The sequence below is a fragment of the Magnolia sinica genome, chromosome 3 (assembly GCF_029962835.1).
Source record: "Magnolia sinica isolate HGM2019 chromosome 3, MsV1, whole genome shotgun sequence".
In the NCBI taxonomy this organism is placed as follows: Eukaryota; Viridiplantae; Streptophyta; class Magnoliopsida; order Magnoliales; family Magnoliaceae; genus Magnolia; species Magnolia sinica.
Window position 1 is genome coordinate 114,847,283 of NC_080575.1, and position 22,656 is coordinate 114,869,938.

General features: G+C 41.0%; 1 protein-coding gene and 1 non-coding gene across 2 annotated transcripts; one reads left to right on the forward strand and one right to left on the reverse strand.

The window, feature by feature from the left end:
- Positions 1-3,622: 3,622 nt before the first annotated feature.
- LOC131241580 (small nucleolar RNA R71) lies at positions 3,623-3,729 on the reverse strand. The gene has a single exon (XR_009169139.1). It is a non-coding gene; the product is annotated as a small nucleolar RNA R71 (small nucleolar RNA).
- Positions 3,730-17,375: 13,646 nt separating this feature from the next.
- LOC131240844 (uncharacterized) lies at positions 17,376-18,058 on the forward strand. The gene has a single exon (XM_058239342.1). The coding sequence runs from the start codon at positions 17,443-17,445 to the stop codon at positions 17,896-17,898; it is 456 nt and encodes a 151-aa protein (XP_058095325.1). The 5' UTR covers positions 17,376-17,442; the 3' UTR covers positions 17,899-18,058.
- Positions 18,059-22,656: the final 4,598 nt, after the last annotated feature.

Here is a 22,656-nt window from a genome sequence, read left to right on the forward strand (position 1 = left end):
AAAAACTAAGGATAATATTGTAGATCTTAATACAATTATAGAAGCTAGGGATGCAGAATTCTTTGAGAACGTATTCCCTATGAAATCTAAATCTATAGGAATAAAGGAAGTTGATGAATCAGATATCGCGTCTACTAGTAAAAGTGCTTACGAGCAGATAGTAAAAGAGATACAACCAAGAAAAAGTTCTAGACTCAAAAGAGAAACTGTTGAGGGTCGAATATTGCATATCAGACCCCAGTTATTGCCAGGATTTACAAATATAGTACTATTTATCGGCCTGATTTAATCATGTTTGTGATGCAGAAAGTATTCACGAGCTTGGACTGGGAAAGGGTACTAAAAGCATGGATTTAACGGTCTGAAGTCACCAAGGCAAGCGACGGACCCTAGGAGACCAAGATCGACAGATTTGCATGCCAGGGATCCAAGAAAATCGAGAAATTGAAGCTCAAGTGGCCTGAAAAGTGTCCAGAATGCAAGATCATAGGGTTCCCACCATCTGATCAGTTCGAAACTCCATACGTGGCCTGAGGACCATAAATAAACCGTACATGTCAAATTGCAGCTCCTGGATCTCTGTGAAAGTGGCCCAACTGACAGATCAGCCACCAAAACAGTGATATGGGGCCCACCTGCTATCAGGATACACTTCAAATTTGGTCCCCACGGTTAAAATGAGATGGAACAACGATTGGATGGATCGGATCTCTGGAATACATCACCATAGGACCCACACACGCGGTGCATGTGCACAGCTTGTACAGGCACTGTCGCGCACCACAAGAATTCAAATCGGTCAGCATTGCGCTGACCGATGAATTCCGAAAAAATTTTTAAAGACGCAACAGCTTATTCGACGTGTCGTCCGGGCTGTGATTGTGGGCCCCACCCATCAGGTATTCGGACAATCTGGACCATCCATTCGATCAATAGGTGGGCCGTAGCCCTCACCTAGATGTCCTTCTAGTCCCATGCACGCAAACACACGCAGATTGCATGAAAACGTAGGTATGGACGGTGGGAGCAAAGATCGATTTTTCGACGAGAATCGAATGGTCGGAGTGGATTCTACACCGGGCTTCAAAAAGTGGTCCGCCGACCATCACAGCGCCACAACGCGCAGGCTCTGTTTCGCAATAGAGCCTGTGGTGGATTGTTGTGGGCCACCCTTTGAAGTGATCGGTCCGATCTGGACCGTCCAGTGGACTCCCACGGGCCCTACCTCCCTCGCCTAGGTGGTGGAATTGCAGAAGAGAGCTTTAATTAGATTTCGACCGTCCAATCGGAAGACTGACGGTGAATTGAACTAATTCGTGGTTCACCACGAAGCAGATCCAAAACCAATCAGGTTTCACTGGTTTTTCGAGGGGAAACTAATGGACGGGTCGGATTTCTCATCCAACATCAATCCTAGGCCCACCAGTCATCACAGATGCAAGGCCTTATTTCTTTTTGGCGTAAATAAGGAGTCCGGCTCCGTTGCAAACAGACTGCGAAGGAGAAGTCGGTGCTCGACTCAGCCACCACTGCCGGAATCCTATAAAGAGAAGGGAGGAAGCATTTAAGGGGGGGGGGGGGGGGATCTTGAGCCGCCGTGAAGAGCTTGGCAGGTACGTGAGCAACAATCGGTAGAGTTTGGTATTTTTGTTTTATTTCGTTTTCTTTCTATTCTAATTTGCTTTGGGTTCAGGCCAATCATGCTAGGCTAAACCTCTTAGCTAGGGCTAAGAGGTGAAGCCTGTAGCGAGATGGGAGAAACTTAGCTTGTGCCTATTGTGTAGATGGACTGATGTTGATTTTTGTTTAAATTAAAAGGAATACTTTCAGTTATTTTTAAGGGTTTGTTGTGACTGAAATTACAATGGATCTGCGATGGTTTTGAGTATTTCTTTCTCCTTTTTATGTTTATGACGTCAGGAAGCCCTGTTGTTCACCATAGTCTCCTAGGCATGGTCGGATGGCGGAATCCTTCCTAACTTTCATGAATTGTTGATTGGTTGGTAATTAGTCTAATTCTGTTGTTTGCTCTGTCTCCTGGGCATGGTTTGATGATGGAATCCATTCTAATTCACATATCTTTCATCTCTTTAAAATTATAACAGAAGAAGTTCAGTTTCATTTCCATGATTTTTGGAACAGGCATAAGATCTCCCTGATCTCTACAAGTGGATCCTCTGAATCCCTAGTTTCTCTTCCTCTGAATTCCTTAAGTTTAGATTAATCTCTCACCATTATTCATCAATTTACATTTGATTTTGATTGCATATTAGGCTAGTTCTATTTCTACCTAGTTTCAGGAAATGTACAAGTTTCAGTCCCTGTGGATTCGACCTCGGTCTTACCGAGTTTATTACTACATCACAATCCTATACTTGGGGAGTGAACAAGTTTTTAGCGCCGTTGCCGGGGACTGACGGTTGCGATTTTCTGAAATTAATTAGGTTTAGAATTAATTTAAGATTAGAATTTGACTAACTTTAGTTGTAGACTTTTATTTGATTTCTAGAACTAACCTGTTTTCCTGTTTTATAGGATCCTGACATAAAGTTTCTCAATTGGTAATTCCTTCCTAATCTCTCTACTTTTTCAACTTTTTAGAATTAGGGTTTAATTTTTAAAAATTTTTAATTCTAGTATTTTTCTATTTTTAGGAAGTAGTTTATTTTTAGAAACTTTCCTCTCTTGTTACTTTCTAATTTTAACTCTTTTAGAATCGAATTTTGTTTCCTAATTTAGTTTTAAAATTTTTTGTTTAGAAATTAACCTTCCTATTTTGTAGGCCTTTAAAATAGAAATTTCCAATTCAGTAAGCTTCCTCTCTACTTTCTATTTTTCGTATCTCTTTTTAATTTACTTCCTAGTTTAGGACTTTCTTCCTTTTTAAGGGTTTTCTAATTCTAGACATTCTCTTTAAGAACTGACTTGTTTGTTTTCTTTTGCAAGTCCTTAACTTAGGGGCTTCAATTTGGTAATTTCTTTCCAATTCTCTCTCCTTCTTTCTAGATTTTCTTTTCCTTCTTAGGATTAGGCTTTGAATTTGATTGAGGGCTACGAGTGTTTCATGCCCAAGTGGGCCCGTGACAACACTCGACGTCTCTTGACTGAAGGAGGATTGGTTGAGGGGTTGACTATCCATCGCAGGACTAGACACCACTCGAAATCCCCTGAGTTAATTGAAGTTATGGCTGAAGACCAACCTCCTCTACTTCCACCCAGGGTGGAGGATACCCAAGATGAGAATGAGGTGCATCAGGCACCCCTGCCTCGTACTTTACGAGATTATCTACAACCGGCGGGAGTGAGTACGCCCTCATGCATGATTTTTCCTGAAAACACAGGACAAATGGACATCAAGCCAGGAGTTATCCAACTCCTTCCCAAATTCCATGGACTTGAATCAGAAAGTCCATATTTGCATTTGAAAGAGTTCGATGAGATTATGGCTACATTATGTTTTCCTAATGTATCTGAGGATACAATCAGGCTGAAACTCTTTCCTTTTTCCTTAAAAGAGAAAGCTAAGACGTGGTTACATTCACTGCGTCCTAGATCCATTGGCACATGGAATGACATGCAGAGGGAATTCATAAAAAAATTCTTCCCACATCATAAAACGATTACCCTCAGAAAAGCAATCATGAACTTTGCCCAAAAGGAAGATGAAACATTCTTCCAATGTTGGGAAAGATTCAAAGATTTGGTCAGTTCATGCCCACAACACGGATTTGAAACGTGGCGCATTACAAATTTTTTCTATGATGGACTGACATCTTCCATGCGCCAAATGGTCGAGACAATGTGTAATGGAGAGTTCATTAATAAAGATGTTGACGAGGTATGGGATTACCTCGATAGTCTTGCTGAAAAAACACAATCATGGGACTATTACCCAATGGCGAACACCACGTCTAGGCCGACTCAATTAAAGGAGAAAGGTGGATTATATCTCTTAAAAGAAGAGGATGATCTCAAGTGTAAAGTGACTACGCTCATGAGGAAAGTTGAGGCCATGAAAGGAAAGAAGGATAAGGTTAATGAAATTGTTTGCGGCATCTGTGATTGCAACATTCATACAACTAAAAATTGTCCTACAATACCCGCCTTTCGAGGAGTGTTGAATGAACAAGCTAATGCCGTAAACAACTATCAAAGACCTTTTACTGGACCTAACTCCAATATGTACAATCCTGGTTAGAAAAGTTATCCAAACATTAGTTGGAGGAATGGACAAACGGCTACCCCTTAAGGTTTCTTCAATCAAAATCCAAATCAAGTGAAACCTCAAGAGGAACCGGTTCAAAATTCCATACAAGAGCTGGCTCAGGCCATGCGGGGATTTACAGATTTTATGCAAAAGATAGATTCTCGTATGATGGTTATAGAAAAGGGGATGCTTCCTGCACAACCTCTCCCCAATCCTAAACCACAGTACGAGATTAATGATCCCAGCTCTTCAAATCAGATGGGGCACGCTAAATCCATCACCACTCTTAGGAGTGGAAAGATCATTGATAAAACTCTTCCGGTTATTCCCGAAAAGCCTCAAGAACCAGAAGAGGACAGCAACGATGGATCCAGTGATGCCCCACAAAAATTAGAACCGAAACTTCTAGAGAAGCCAGTTGCTCTGTTCCCCCAACGGTTGGTTTCACCAAAACCTCTCTCTAACTCTCAGGATATCGTAGACGTGTTGAAACAAGTGAAAGTCAACATTCCTCTACTTGATGTCGTTAAACAGATACCTTCATATGCCAAATTCCTGAAAGACTTATGCACGACCAAACGATGGCAGAGTATTCAAAAGAAGATCTTCTTGACTGAGAAAGTGAGTGTCATCCTAAGCAAGACGTGCCACAGAAATTCAAGGATCCTGGTAGCCCAACCATATCATGTGTAATCGGGGACCATCGAATTGATCATGCACTTCTTGACTTAGGAGCGAGCGTCAATCTGATTCCCTACGCGGTATACAAACAGTTGGGTTTGGGTGAATTAAAACCCACCCTAACCACACTACAACTCGCTGATCGCTCTGTTCGTGTACCAAGAGGGATAATCGAGGATGTGTTGGTCCAAGTTGATAGATTTTACTACCCTGTAGATTTTATCATCCTCGACACCGAACCCATCAATAACATAAGCACTCAGATCCCCGTCATTCTTGGCCGCCCATTCCTTGCTACTTCAAATGTAATTATCAATTGCAGGAATGGTGTCATGACTATGTCCTTTGGGAATATGACATTGGAGTCAAACATCTTTTTTAATAACGGCAGAAACTTAGAGGAGGATGACGATTTCCACGACATTAACATGATTAACTCTTTCGTGGAAGATACGACACCTCTAACCTTATCCTCCGACCATCTAGAGACGTGCCTGGCCCACTCCCATGATTTTGATGATGACATGATTAGGGAGACGTGCGCCTTGCTTGATACTGCACCGGTACTTGAAGTTAACCGGTGGAGGCCACAATTTGAAGAATTGCCACAAACCAATGTAGTGCCTCTACTGTCTAATCTCAAGCCGCCGAAGCTTGACCTAAAACCTTTGCCCTCTGATTTGAAATATGCCTATTTAGGTCAAGATGAGACATACCCGGTGGTGATCTCTGCCCACCTGAAGAAAGAACAAGAGAGTATGCTCATTTCTACTCTCATTGAGCATAAAGGAGCCCTGGGATGGACGATAGCGGACCTCAAAGGAATCGATCCCTCGATTTGTACTCACCGCATATATCTTGAAGATAATGCAAAAACCGCTCGGCAACCACAACGTAGACTAAATCCAAACATGAAGGAAGTGGTTAAGGCCGAGGTTCTTAAACTATTAGACGTTGGTATCATATACCCTATATCTGATAGTCCATGGGTGAGTCCAACTCAAGTGGTCCCTAAGAAGTCCGGAATCACCATCGTAGCCAATGCTAATAATAAACTCGTGCCAACTAGAGTCACTACTGGTTGGAGAATGTGCATTAACTACAGGAAGTTGAATACCGTCACAAGGAAAGACCACTTTCCTTTACCATTCATTGATCAGATCCTGGAAAGGTTAGCTGGTCATTCCTATTACAGTTTCCTTGAAGGGTATTCGGGCTACAACCAGATAGAGATAGCCCCTGAAGACCAGGAAAAGACCACATTTACATGTCCCTACGGCACCTTTGCTTATCGAAGGATGCCATTCAGACTATGTAATGCCCCTGCCACCTTTCAGCGATGTATGCTTAGTATCTTTTCTGATATGGTGGGGCAATATCTAGAGGTCTTCATGGATGATTTCTCTGTTTACGGTCCATCTTTCAGCAAGTGCTTGGAAAGTCTTAAATATGTGCTGAAAAGATGTGAAGAAAAGAACTTGGTACTTAATTGGGAGAAGTGTCATTTCATGGTTCAGAAGGGAATTGTCCTTGGGCATATCATCTCGTCCAAGGGAATCGAGGTAGATAAGGCAAAAATCGATTTTATCTCTAACCTACCTCCACCCAAGAACATCAGAGACGTGCGATCCTTCTTAGGACATGCAGGATTTTACAGGTGATTCATAAAGGACTTTAGTCTTCTCTCTCGTCCTTTATGTAATCTTCTTGAAAAGGATGCTTCGTACGAGTGGACTGAGCAATGCCAAGAAGCTTTCACCAAGCTTAAGGACACGTTAACCACTGCACCTATCATGCAGCCACTCGACTGAGCCTTCCTTTTGAGCTTATGTGCGACGCTTCTAATTATGCTTTTGGGGCGATCCTAGGCCAGAGAAAAGATAAGAGGCCCTACGTCATTCATTACGTAAGTAGAACTTTAAATTCTGCCCAGGTGAACTACTCGACTACGGAAAAGGAACTCCTAGCTGTAGTGTTCACCTTGAACAAATTTAGGTCCTACTTGATCGGATCCAAGATTATTATCTACACAGATCATGCGGCACTTAAGTATCTTCTTTCTAAGAATGATTCTAAGCCTCGTTTGATACGATACATCCTTCTACTCCAAGAATTCGATTTGGAAATTAAAGATAAAAATGGAGTAGAAAACGTTGTGGCCGATCACCTTTCTTGCCTTAATACCTCTGATTCCCTTGAGACGCCCCACATCAACGACATGTTCCCTGATGAACAACTGTTCAGAGTCTCCCATTCACCTTGGTTCGCTGATATTGCTAATTATCTTGCTACAGGTACCATACCGACACAGTGGAATGCGCAAGATAAGAAGAAATTTTTCACCGAGGTGTACAACTTTTTCTGGGATAATCCTTATTTATTTAAATATTGCCCAGACCAAATTCTAAGGAGATGTGTACCAGACGATAAGCATCAGAGCGTCATCTCCTTCTGTCACTCACAAGCCTGTGGTGGTCACTTTTCTGCTAAAAAGACCACGGCTAAGATTCTGCAGTATGGCTTTTACTGGCCCACTATGTTTAGGGACACTCATGAGTTTTGCAAAACCTGTGAGCGTTGTCAGAAATTGGGAGCATTGTCCCGTCGAAATATGATGCATTTGAATCCCATTCTTATCATTGAAGCATTTGATTGCTGGGGCATCGATTTCATGGGACCATTCCCCCAATCGTTTGGAAATCAGTATATTTTGCTCGCTGTGGATTATGTCACTAAATGGGTCGAAGTGATTCCATTTCGAACTAATGACCATCGCACGGTCATTAAATTCCTAAAAGAAAACATCCTTTCTCGATTCGGAACGCCTCGAGCCATCATTAGTGATGAGGGCTTACACTTTTGCAATAAACCATTTGAGAGCTTAATGAAGAAATACGGTATCTCTCATAAGGTGAGCACCCCGTACCACCCACAGACAAGTGGGCAAGCCGAGATTTCTAATAGAAAAATTAAACACATTTTGGAGAAAACGGTTAACCCTGATCGTAAGGATTAGTCAATCCGATTGACCGATGCCTTATGGGCACACCGTACTGCCTTTAAAACCCCTATTGGAATGTCTCCCTTTAGACTTGTTTATGGGAAAGCTTGTCACTTGCCTGTGGAGCTGGAACATAAAGCGTACTGGGCGATCAAAAATCTTAATTTCAATCTGGACAACGCTGGCTCGCTACGCAAACTTCAATTGAATGAACTTGAGGAAATCCGGAATGATGCATACGACAATTCGAGAATTTACAAGGACAAGATGAAAGCATTTCATGACCAACACATTTTGCAAAAATCATTCACGCCTGGTCAGAAGGTCCTTTTGTACAATTCTCGATTACATCTCTTTCTGGGTAAGCTTCGATCTCGTTGGACCGACTCTTACATTGTTGTTACTGTTTTTCCTCATGGGGCTGTTGAGATAAAAGATCCCGACAATGGCAAGGAGTTTAAAGTAAATGGACATCGATTGAAACTATTTGTCGAGAAATTTGATTCAGAGGACATGTCCATGTCCCTAACTGCTCCTGTTTACCAGGATTGATCTCCTAGTCTGATGGAGGTATAAGTAGGTTTATCGTTTTCATAGGACTAGGGTAGTTGCTTTATTTGTCTGGCTGAAGACGGTAAACTTAGCACTCCTGGGAGGCAACCCAGCTCTTCATTTCATTTCGTTAGTTAGTTTAATGTTTGTGGGTAACATTACTGCAAACCCTCACGAGACTACAACTCGTCCACTAGGGGCAACTTAGGGGTTTAAAGGCTTGTTGCATACGCTAAATGCAATCGAGAGCACTTACGAAAGTTGTATAGGTAGGATTTTATTTTTGTTATTTTATTTTACTTCTATTGGTTTTTCTTTTGTGCTGACCCGCTCTTACGTAGATATCTTTGGAAAGCCTCTTGATTCTTTCATCCAGGTAATATCTTTCCATCGCTCCTCTTATATTTCCGTTGTTCCATGTGCATTGCATGCTTATTTCTTTTACATTGATGACAATGTAGATTTTAGGTTGGGGGTGAAAGATTAGGTTTACTAATCAGCATTTTCTTGGTCTTGAACAAAAATTGTGAAAAATTTTAATTTTTCGGGACTTTCTAGTGAATTCGAAGGAATTTTGACAGCCATCTAGGGCACTTGGAATTTCAAGATACATGATGTTGGAAATTTAAGACGCTTGGATTCAGTATCGATTGGATTGCATAATTAAGTTTGAATTGTTAATCCATAATTAGAAGTTGTACACATTGATTGAGTTATGATCTCACATGTCACATCTCGCTTTCATATTAAGGTTTCAGTTTGATATTGAAGGATTTACTTGGTACTCACTAAGCATGAAAGGAACCGACCTGAGAAAATTGAAAGGATTGGGTGAATAATCTACACCGTAGGTTTGCTCCCTATAGGTGAAGGTTCAATTTCCAAAAGTAGCCGGCGGAAATGGGTGGGCAATGGTCTTCATCATAGGTTTGCTCCTTATAGGTGAAGATTTAATTCCTCCCATTGGTAGTATTTTAATGAAAAAAATATATCAAAGGTCGGTTAATGAAAAGATGATCCGTGAGGAAAGTTTTAGTTATTATGAATTATCTTAATGTTTACCGATAATGTCATGAAATTAAGAAGTGAACCTTAATGATAAACCGAGATTACACGATACACCCATGGAACTCAATATTTAGAATTGTTCTAATTAATGGATTAATATTTGAGCTTGATTATGAAGTTTACTGTGAGCTTGATTTCAGGAGAAAGTAATGCCAACATTTATGAATCTTAGAATTCGAGTATCTGAATTGTTTTTCATAAATCTCTTGAGTTTGTAGAAATTGTCCTGTAATTCTCAATTTATTTTTTCGCATACCTTGCTCGGGACTAGCAAGATGCTGGTTGGGGGTTGTGTTGAGGGTCGAATATTACATATCAGACCCCAGTTATTACCAGGATTTACAAACATAGTACTATTTATCGGCCTGATTTAATCATGTTTGTGATGCAGAAAGTATTCACGAGCCTGGACTGGGAAAAGGTACTAAAAGCATGAATTTAACGGTCTGAAGTCACCAAGGCAAGCGACGAACCCTAGGAGACCAAGATCGACAGATTTGCATGCCAGGGATCCAAGAAAATCGAGAAATTGAAGCTCAAGTGGCCTGAAAAGTGTCCTGAATGCAAGATCATAGGGTTCCCACCATCTGATCAGTTCGAAACTCCATACGTGGCCTGAGGACCATAAATAAACCGTACATGTCAAATTGCAGCTCCTGGATCTCTGTGAAAGTGGCCCAACTGACAGATCAGCCACCAAAACAGTGATATGGGGCCCACCTGCTATCAGGATACACTTCAAATTTGGTCCCCACGGTTAAAATGAGATGGAACAACGATTGGATGGATCGGATCTCTGGAATACATCACCATAGGACCCACACACGCGGTGCATGTGCACAGCTTGTACATGCACCGTCGCGCACCACAAGAATTCAAATCGGTCAGCATTGCGCTGACCGATGAATTTCAAAAAATTTTTCAAAGACGCAACAGCGTCTTCGACGTGTCGTCCGGGCTATGATTGTGGGCCCCACCCATCAGGTATTCGGACAATCTGGACCATCCATTCGATCAATAGGTGGGCCGTAGCCCTCACCTAGATGTCCTTCTAGTCCCATGCACGCAAACACACGCAGATTGCATGAAAACGCAGGTATGGATGGTGGGAGCAAAGATCGTATGGGCCACACCGAATCCAACATGAAGCCAGCCCAATCTTAGTGGTTTTTCGACAAGAATCGAATGGTCGGAGTGAATTCTACACCGGGCTTCAAAAAGTGGTCCGCCGACCATCACAGCGCCACAACGCGCAGGCTCTGTTTCACAACAGAGCCTGCGGTGGATTGTTGTGGGCCACCCTTTGAAGTGATCGGTCCGATCTGGACCGTCCAGTGGACTCCCCCTACCTCCCTCGCCTAGGTGGTGGAATTGCAGAAGAGAGCTTTAATTGGATTTCGATCGTCCAATCGGAAGACTGACGGTGAATTGAACTAATTCGTGGTTCACCACGAAGCAGATCCAAAACCAATCAGGTTTCACTGGTTTTTCGAGGGGAAACTAATGGACGGGTCGAATTTTTCGTCCAACATCAATCCTAGGCCCACCAGTCATCACAGATGCAAGGCCTTATTTCTTTTTGGCGTAAACAGGGAGTTCGGCTCCGTTGTAAACAGACTGCGAAGGAGAAGTCGGTGCTCGACTCAGCCACCACTGCCGGAATCCTATAAAGAGAAGGGAGGAAGCATTCAAGGGGGGGGGGGGGGGGATCTTGAGCCGCCGTGAAGAGCTTGGCAGGGACGTGAGCAACAATCAGTAGAGTTTGGTATTTTTGTTTTATTTCGTTTTCTTTCTATTCTAATTTGCTTTGGGTTCAGGCTAATCATGCTAGGCTAAACCTATTAGCTAGGGCTAAGAGGTGAAGCCTGTAGCGAGATGGGAGAAACTTAGCTTGTGCCTATTGTGTAGATGGACTGATGTTGATTTTTGTTTAAATTAAAAGGAATACTTTCAGTTATTTTTAAGGGTTTGTTGTGACTGAAATTACAATGAATCTGCGATGGTTTTGAGTATTTCTTTCTCCTTTTTATGTTTATGATGTCAGGAAGCTCTGTTGTTCACCATAGTCTCCTAGACATGGTCGGATGGCGGAATCCTTCCTAACTTTCATGAATTGTTGATTGGTTGGTAATTAGTCTAATTTTGTTGTTTACTCTGTCTCCTGGGCATGGTTTGATGATGGAATCCATTCTAATTCACATACCTTTCATCTCTTTAAAATTATAACAGAAGAAGTTCAGTTTCATTTCCATGATTTTTGGAACAGGCATAAGATCTCCCTGATCTCTACAAGTGGATCCTCTGAATCCCTAGTTTCCCTTCTTCTTAATTCCTTAAGTTTAGATTAATCTCTCACCATTATTCATCAATTTACATTTGATTTTGATTGCATCTTAAGATAGTTCTATTTCTGCCTAGTTTCAGGAAACGTACAAGTTTCAGTCCCTGTGGATTCGACCTCGGTCTTACCAAGTTTATTACTACATCACAACCCTATACTTGGGGAGTGAACAGAAACTAACTTAGGAGATGATTTTTTCACCTTCTTAGTAGAAGATGATCCTACAAACTATACATAAGCAATTAATTCTCCAGATGCAACCTTTTGAAAGGAAGCAATAAATGATGAGCTGAAATTTATTATATCTAATAACACTTGGGAACTTGTAAACCTACCACTTGGAAACAAACCAATAGGTTGTAAATGGGTATTTAGAAATAAACTAAAACCAAATGAGACTATTGATAAGTTTAAGGCTAGGTTGCTAGCGAAAGACTTTAAACAAAATGAATAAATAGATTACTTTGATACATATTATCCTGTAACTAGGATTACAACTATTAGGGTCTTAATAGTAATAGCCTCTATATATAAACTGATGGTACACCAGATGAACGTTAAAACAACTTTCCTACATGGAGATTTAGAAGAAGAAATATATATGGAGCAACCTGAGGATTATTAGATATTAGGTAAAGAAAATAAAGTACATAGACTTATTAAATCACTATATGGTTTAAAACAAGCTCCTAACAATGGCATGAAAATTTTGATGGTGTTTTAAAATCAAATGATTATTATATAAATGATGTAGATATATATATATATATATATATATATATATATATATATATATATATATATATATATATTATATAATAAAATTTCTGGAAATGATTATATTATTATATGCATTTATATTGATGACATGCTTATTTTTGAAACTAATATTAAATTCGTTATTACAATTAAGAAATTCTTGTCATCTAAATTTGACATGAAAAACTTAAGAGAGGCTAGTATAATCTTGGGTATTGAAGTAATCAAGAAAGATGGTGTTATTGTATTATCACAATCTCATTACGTTGAGAAGTTATAGAGAAAGTTTAACCATTTTGACTGTTTACTTGACAGTACTCCTTATGATTACAGTGTGACTCTAATGAAGAATACATGAAATAGTATGTATCAATTAGAGTATTTCAGAATAATTGGTAGCCTCATGTATCTAACAAACTGCACTAGACCAGACATAACTTTTGCAGTGGAAAGGCTAAGTAGATACACATATAACCCTGGAAAAGAGCATTGTAATGCTTTGTCTAGGATTTTGAGATACCTAAAAGGTAGTATGGCCTATGGTTTACATTATAATGGTTTTTCTGCTGTATTAGAAGAATACAGTGATGTTAACTGGATTAGTGATTTAAATGAGACAAAATCTACTAGTGGATATGTCTTCACTTTGGGTGGAGGAGTAATCTCATGAAAGTCTACCAAGCAGACATATATCGCTCGGTATACTATGGAATCCGAGTTTATTGCCTTAGAAAATGTTGTATCAGAAGTTGAGTGGCTTAGAAATTTCTCAACTGATATTCCATTGTGGTTAGAGCTTGTATCGGTCGTGTTTATTCATTATGACTGTCAAGCAACTATAGCAAAAGTAAAGCGTAAAATATATAATGGAAAGAGCAGGCATATTAGACTCAAACACAACATAGTGAAACACATGTTGCGTGATGGAGTCATATTTATTGATTTTGTGAGGTCAGAAAATAATCTGACAGATTCTCTGACCAAAGGACTATTTAAAAGGTTAGTCAATGATATATCGAAGGGAATGGGCTGAGCCTAATATATGAGCTGCCAGTGTCGGCAATCCAACCTATATAAGTGGAGATCCTATGAGATATGTTCAATGGTTAAACAACAAGACACGAGATAGATAATTGCATTGAGTTATATGAGCCCCTTATATGGTATACAGTGCGAGCAACAACACAGAAGGATGTGTTTTTAGAACTCTTAATGGATCCATGACCATATATTTGGTGTATACAGTTGCTGCATACACTTGATGAAATTCACCTATATGGGTGTGGAGGTGGAGGCTGCTTTTATGAGAATCTAGGCGAATTCTATAAAGTACTCATGAAATCCAGACAATGGTGTATGACCGAAATGCACCGAACTGTATAATCACTTGCAGAAGAAGAGTTGTGTGAGTGACATGTATTTGCGATTTATATTAAAAAGATTCAAGTTCAAGACTATGGTGTCACTTGATTCTTGTAGACCTATCTTCTTTACTCTAATGTCGGTTCAGGTTTATGGTGACATCGGTACCATTGTACAACTATTACGCTTTAACCCGAAAGAGTTTTATTTTAAAACATGTGGGAAATTGTTGTATTTTGTTTTAAAATAAATACTAAAATTTGATTTTAAAATTTTTGGTTTCCCTCTGCTTTTGGAATTATTGGTGTTTTTGAATTGTGGATTTTACCCCATATCAGATTTGACAAAGAAATATATTTTGTATATAAGATAGACCTTTTGCCTTGGGCTTGAGCCCCATTCAGGGGGCATGTGAATTTGGTCCTATGGGGGGCTATGCCAATAGCTCTAATCTATGTCATTGACCACACACGCGTGCACGCTAAGCCGAACAGTGCTGAGCCAAGTCTGAGTCCGAGTCCGAATCTGAGTTCGTGTGCATGTGCATGTGCGCGACGCGACGGGATGACCTGGGCTGGGCGTGGGCACGAGTGTGGGTGTACTCGCGTGAGTGTGTGTATGGGTACTCGCAGGACTTTATTTGTGAATTTCAGCTGATCGCATCTATTTGGTTTAAACCCAACGGACCTAACCCTTTGTAAAGGGTGCTTATGCACCACTTCAGAGTCTATATAAAGACTTTCGATTTATGTTTGCAAATACGAAAATCATTTTCTCTTATAAAACACTTTCTAATATTCTATTTTAAACATTTTGATTTTTAAGTTTGTCGCTAAGTCAACTCAACACTTTTGGCTTAAACTGCAAGTGGTTTGAGCCCGTGTACAGTGAGTGCACTGCTGGGACCGGGTTATAGTCGTTGTATCCTAAAGGTCAATTGCTCTGAAAACCTATTGCACTATGGACACTCTCCAAGGGGAGCAAATTCGATTTCAAACCGAGTGACTCAATCACGCTTCAACTCAATTCAATAAATATTCTTTCTCAAAATTTTATTTTCTTTTTTAGCCCTCAATTTTCTATAGTTTATTTAATTCAACCAAATATTGCAACATACAGTGGATGCATATTTACTCCTTAAAGAGTCTCACAAGAAATCCTGCGCTGGATGTTACGTGAGGCTAACCATGGTGTTTATGAAAAATCATTTCTTTCTTTTGTTTTTTTTTTTCATATCATTTTATAACATTAGACCAAAAATAAAGCAAACCGAAAAATTAAGGATATCTACCGAGTAAAAAGTAGTGGAGATGGGACGACCACCGTTTAAACATTTGTATGGCAACAAAAGTTTAGTACAACATTAAATGTTAAACTTCGTGGGAAAGCCTTTGGCAGGAAATCTGCGTCCGAATGCAGTTGATCGACGGATCCAAGGACGCACGAGGTTAGCGAGTCTTTTGCTTGTAAATTATACTTGGCGGAGTCTGAACCTGGTTACGTGGGAGTTCATCAAGTGTCAACGTGGTACGCGTTAACTCAAACTAAAGCGTCCAATCATGGGGCCCACCGTCAACCGTCTAAAAATCATACTAATTGAACGATTGTAACGTCTGGTTAGAGACATGTCCACTGAATACTGACCATTGGATATTTTTCTTTCAAATATCTATTAATTGTGCACCCATCGGCTAGGTTGGTCAGGGTATCAGATTGATTTCTCGATTGCATCCTATCTCAGTTGTGGTTCACAATTTGAATGGGTTCCATTTGAGTTAGTTGTATGCCACGTGTACAATTCTTAGTGCCTAAGTATCAAGCATCATACTTTGAAAGAGTAACAATGTTTTTTTTTTTTTTTTTTTAATCTTTCTCAAACTTTACTTAAAGCGGACACTCGCCCCGTACCGACGTAAAGAACCCCTCATTATTCCCATCTTAACCCTCACCGCTTCAACGCCCAGCTTGTAATCTCACTCACAGGAATACTGACTACTCGCTCGCATGAGATGAGCGGATGACTTCGCGGAGTCAACACGACACGATACGATATCCTGGCCATTCATCACGGGGGCCCATCCATTGAAAGAAAATATAAAACATGTCCTCTCGTCGGGTGGGCCATACGTACATGTTCAACGAGGAGTTCTCACCTTAACCGTTTATTTTGGAATGGTCCATCCACAGCGTGACAGAAGATAACGGTTGTCTAGATTAACAAACAATGGGCCCATTAGTCCAGATCATCACTCTTTAATTTTCGACCGTCCATTTTTCTGATGCAGTTGCGACCTGCAGCCCACAGAGAGAACAGGCCTAATCTCCGGAAAGAGTATGTCCACAGTAGGCTATGCATGATCAATGACCTTTGGTCATCACACGTATGACACTGCCGGATAGATTACGGGGTGCCTACCATACAGTGACCATAGGGCTGGGTTTTCTACCCCGCGTTGCAACTGGATGATGATCTGGACCGTTCATATTCTAAATTCTACGCTACAGGTGCCATCCAACGACAGATTTGTTGAACGGATGATTATTGATTATTTACGAAGATCAACATCGGAGCATTGAAAACGAAATATTCAACGGCTCATTTTCAAATCTAAGTGTTAAAGATTAAATATAATTAGAAGATTATAGCTCCTATTAAGGGGACGCGGATTTGCTGCAAGTTCCCGCGCAAGGATGCTAGGTGGGGCCCACTGCAATGTATGTGAGAAATCAACTCCGTCCATCCGTTTTTCGAGCTCATTTTGGAACGTTAGATTAAAAAACAGGTGAATCCAAAACTCAAGTGGGTCACACGAGAAGGAAAATTGGGAAAAGAAATTCCTAATGTTGAAACCTTCCTGGGCTCCACCTTGATGTTTATATGCTATCCAAACCGTTTATAAGGTCATTCCCAGTAGGATTAAGTGAAAACACAAAAAATTTAGCCTAAGACAAAATTTTATGGCCATGAGAATGCTTCAACGGTGCTCATTGAATCTACACTGTTTCCTCTTGTGTGGCCCATTTGAGCGTTGGATACACCTCATTTTTGGTCGAAAGTCCTAAAATGAGCTCATAAAACGGATGTACGGGGTGGATTTCTCACAAACATGGCGGAGGGTCCCACCCAGCATACTTGCGCAGGAACTTCCAGCGAAACCTTTCGCAGGAAATCCGCGTCCCCTACAAGGCATTACTTAGAACATGAACGGTTCAGATTATCATCTAAAAATGCAATCGGGGTGAAAACTCACCTCCGTACGGCACTAGGGAAGCCAGCGCCTGATCATATCAAAACCCGACCTTCGCGCGACTTCCTTATCAATATACAACACCACCTAATTCCTAATTCGAGTGGCATTCCAGTAATTTAAGATCCTCTCCGCCTCTATAAAAAAAAATACCCCTCTCTCCATCGTCTTCCTATCCCTCCTCTTCAAACCCTTTTTCATATTCTATCCACAGAAAAGAAGAATGGCATCTCAGTCCATCGAACATCACCGACAGAACGCGGAAATCTACCACGGAGACGTCCTCTGCAAGGAGAAATCCATGGAGCTGCTGGAAGAGCTCCACCTGCCGAAGGGCCTTCTGCCCCTCGAAGACATCCTCGAAGTCGGCTACAATAGAGCCGCCGGCTTCGTATGGCTCCGCCAGAAGAAGAAGCGCGATCACGTCTTCCGCAAGATCGGACGGACCGTGTCGTACGCCCCCGAGGTCACGGCCTTCGTCGAGAACTATCGGATGAAGAAGATGACCGGCGTCAAGAGCAAGGAGCTCCTGATCTGGGTGACTCTCTCCGACATGTACATCGACGACCCCTCGTCCGGCAAGATCACGTTCAAGACGCCGTCTGGCCTCGGGAGGACTTTTCCCGTCTCCGCCTTCGAGCCCGAAGAGGAGAAGAAGGAAGACAAAGGGAAGAACTGAAGAAACGAGAAAGGGTAAAACCGTAAATTGGGGCCTGCGTTTTGGGTGTAGTAGTACTTTTAGTTTTTTGATATTCAGGGATGAATGGACGGTGATGACAGTAATTAGTAATATTCGGATTAGATCATATTAAATAAATGGTAATTAGATGTTGCTTTAATTTTCTTTTTTTACTTTTTAGGTAAAGGAGATGATCGTGTGAATCCCAGCGTACACGTAGCATAAATTTGTACCCACATTGGAGTTGCTGGGCCCCATTTGGGACCATCTGATACGCGGTCCATAATTTGTAGTCCAGGTTGGCATGTAGTGAAGCAAGAAAATAAATTTTAATATAAAAAAATTTAAAAAAAATCAATGGTAAAGATGAATTAGTCGTTATAGCAGTTTAATAGAGGGCCATCATGAACTTGATGAATGGTTATTACAGATATGGTAGCACATGCGAGCCTTTTGGACGGACCTTAATTTGTATTACAGGAGAACAGATCACCTACAGCACATGCACCCCTATTTGAGCTTTTTTCTAGCCACGCCAGGCTCGTGTTGGTGACCAGTTCTCATGATATAGTCCCGTTGACGCGATGAATGCACATGCTCGCTCATCTAGACCATTCAATGGATGGGACACTTGTGGTTACACGTGATGCTTTACACGCCCATTCGTAAATTCGTCAAATTGGGTGGTGGGACATCATGCACTATCCAATCAAACGCTCTTTTTCGGTCATTATCAAGATAATGACATTGATTTATTTATAGAAACTGGTGGGCACAGCTCGGAATATTGACACCAATTTCCTGGTCCAGATAGATAGAGGTGTACACTAATCCAACTGAGTCGAGCTTGGCACAGCTCGGATTGGCTCAGCCACTTGCTGACTCCAGCAGATTAGGCGAGTGAGTCAAGATCAAGCCAAGTTTGCCTGTGCAATATTTTCACAAATACGTGAATTGTTCCTTCAAAATCTCACTTATGTAAAACAACATCGGTAGTTTTACAAATATTTCATCAAACATGTAATGCCCTGAAAATTGGGAGTCGTGCATATACTCAACTCCTAAGTTCCCGAATATCACTTATAACCGATTTTATTAATTTGCGTTTAATCAGGTTTAAATGCACAGCATGGAATTTCTTGGAACATGAAACATAATTACGACTAGTCTACTGAAATGAAAGAGGTCAAATATATATATACAAGTCCAAAAGAATGTAAATGGGTCGTTTTAAGGCGTTGCTCAACAAAATCACAAAAAAATGATAAGTCCAAAAAAATAGTGCGCTGAGTCCACCACTTAGCAATCCAAAACCCGTCCGCTAGGCTGATGAAGGACCGTCCAATAGTTGGAAGTACAACAACTCATCCTCCTCCTCAAGACTCACACCGCCAGGCTCCTCGAACTCAGCGTCACCTTCAACTATTGAAGAGTCTAGTTGGTATTTTAAAACACCGTCCCAGAGTGGGAGTAAGTGATCAACTCAGTGGGTGCTATTAGTCTTAAGTTGTAACAAACATCAATTATATTATGAATTTAATGAAAGACAATATATTCATAAAATCCTAACTAGTCTTGTTAATGCATGTGCATGTATTATGATATAATGCATGCCCTCGCAACAACACTCTCTCGAGCGACTTCATCTAACGATCGCGCATGACCAGCACTCCCTCATTGCGACCTCAACTGCCGAGTCGCCAAATCCTATCTAATGCAATGCATAAACAATGTTAACCGAATATTTAATTAGTTCTGTTCATCCAGCAGATTTGGAGAAACTGGTACACCCCACGTATCAATATCCTCAACTAGTTGCAAGGCTAAGATCCTTCAACGTGCGAGGCCAGGACCCCGCGATTATTGATCCTGTCGGGTTCCCCATCCCCGACTTCAAGCACATGAGGAGTGCTGAGAAAAGGGATCGCTCGGGGTCACTACGGGGAAGCTCATCACCCCAGCGTAGGCCGACAGCTCGGACACAGTGTCCCATTCCACCATGCCCGGCTCACGAGTCGGTGGATCAGTTTCAATTTGGTTGTCGATGGGTTACAGCGGTTGAAGGGTATTTCAGGTTCCATACATATGTGAGCAGACAGGGTTAACAAACAAGGTTGGTCAGTAAGTAGTCGAGATCGCACGGGCTTAGGCGAGTACATGACAAACGACATTGGGTACAAGCAACCCATGTAGTCTAACTACTGTCGCCCATACGCACCCACCCAAATTCACGGATTTGGTCTCAGGATAGTCCTACCAACGGGACCATCGTCTCTCTCCTCGGATTCCTGACCAGGCCAAGGGTTTTGATGGTAATCCATAACATGTCAACAATCAGGGTTATCGACTAGCATAAGTAATATCATGCATACATATTTCTAACATAAAATTCAAATTTTTCTATAAATATAAGTACTAACAATATTATGAAATGAATGTGCATGTGTGTTGTGTAGGTTAGTGAGGAAGCCAAACATTTCATATATCTCCTAATACCAAAATATTCACAAAAGGATAGTGCATCGAGCAAGTTATAAGGAAACATCATACAGGGTTCAAGCAAGGAATGCACAAGCAATCATCAATTGCATACCCAATCATGTTGAGAAAATATCAAGCATTTCATCATTATTCCACATTAATTTGAGGGGGGGATCTAAGGTGTAAGGTCTTGTCTAGGTTTTCTAGATTTATCAAAGTACATCACCAACTAAGCAAAATCATTAGACTCATATAAAAATTGATGCTAGGCCGCCTAAGAACAATAGTCCGCACCTATGGATCGCTGAGGTCTTGGAAAACGACCTAGAAGTGCCGAACTTGGTGTTGATCGGCCGAAATCCTATGACCATATACTTGCATGTTAGAATCTCATGCAAATCCTCTCTTACACAAGGGTTTTAAGAAAAATGGATGAGAGATTTACCTATACAATCAACGGAAACGGTTCTTGCAGTTATGGTGGAGGATTTTCTTGAAGAAGAGTGAGGGGTGGAGGATTTTCTTGAAGAAGAGGGAGGGGTAAAGAGTTGTAAGATTAAGCTCCCTTGGGCCCCACTTCAACTATGACCCACTTTCTCTCCATTCTTCACTCTCCCTTCCTCTCTTCTTCATTTCTTCTTTCTCCCTTTTCTCTCTTCTCTCTTTCTTTTCTCTAGGGCAAATTCGTATGGGGAGAGACGTGCCCAAAAGAAGCCCCTTTTATAATGCTAGATTTGGTGCAAATGGCCCCAAGTGTTGAATTTTTATTATACTAGCCCTATGGGAGAGTTTTTCTAGCATCTAGGGCCCACTATGGGGTGTACATATTGATATACACCGTAGGATAGTTAGCCCTAATGATGATCTACGTATGGACATGATTGGCCTACCATTTGAATGCGCCGATCAACAAATATGATTAGAAGTCTATTCAATGGTCACCGATGGTTGATTGGGGCCGCGGCTATACGGATATGAGTAGGGAAATATCTTTACTCTACGTGTGAAGTTTGGTCATAAATCGATAGTCTGAAATTCTCAACTTTGCATAAGAGTGGATGACTCAATTCACTTAAGTTTCAGCTTCTTCTTTTAAGGTATTTGCACTTCTCATGCACTCGTCCTTTGGCTCAAGTTGAGCGGTTTTGGACCGTTCCCATGTCCGACTCCCACGATGGACGTCGAGCTCAATAAGACAGACATTTCTCTATAATTTTGGAACTAGTGGCCTGCCAATGAGCGGTCTAGAGCTTATTCGAAAAATCGGGACATTTCTGGAATAAATTTTGTCGTGAGATTTCTCGTGGGCAATGATTAAGGTTTGGATTAATTATGTTCATAGTGTGACCTATCTATAACTAGTGAAAGTGGAGATTTGGTCATGACTACTCTAAGCCGTCGGTTTTAGGCTAAAAGAGTAACAAGGTTGATTTGGTCTATTAGCCAAGATCCGGGCCTTATCTGACTCGGCTTCAGTTAAATCTTTAATTTAGTTATGATTGTCTTGATTTGTTAGCGATGAGTCGGTTAAATTTGAGCCCTATGTAAGTAAATCATAAGGCTAAACTTGATGTTCAAATGATCGGACGGATTCGTCGGCTTCCTACGGTTGATTAAACGAACTTGTGTGGTTCTTTACTGATTCCACGCATGTATAAACTAACATTAAGTGTTAATGGTTAGTAAGTGACATTATAAGTTAATTACATAAAAAAAATTTCAAGGATTTTTGAAATCCAAAACAATGAAATTTCAAGATGTTACAAAACACCTTGTAAGCAGTATAAAAATTTTAAAAAAGGACATTTGTTTCATATTAAAGTAAATACCTTGCCACTGGCCACACTTCTTTAAGTCATTTCATCAAATACTTGGTGAGCAACATCAATATCAAAGTAACCGAGTCACCAAACTGGTTCGATTCAAGTTAGGTTCAATCCGAGTCTAGTCAAGCTTGATCTTGGTTCGAAATTATTCGAACTTAAAAAATCAGCTCGACTCGGCTCAAATTCAATTTCAAACCGAGCTTTTTTGAGTCGAGTGAGCTAACCGACAGATGGATAAGCAACTCAATCCTCACGGATCATGCAATCCTACTAGGTTATGAATTTTGGACCATACAAAAATGGACGAGAGGCCATCATAACAGCTGGCCCCAACCATTATAACGCGCGATGAAAAGGCAAGAGGAAGCGGATTGCGTCCTACCTCTGGCCAGGAACGGGCAGATCTATGTGGGGCCTACTGTGATGTATCTGTTTATCCGTGCCATCCATC

Bases quoted from the DNA above. Each gene is read 5' to 3' on its own strand.
- LOC131240844 (XM_058239342.1), top strand. From the start codon at position 17,443: ATGGCATCTCAGTCCATCGAACATCACCGACAGAACGCGGAAATCTAC.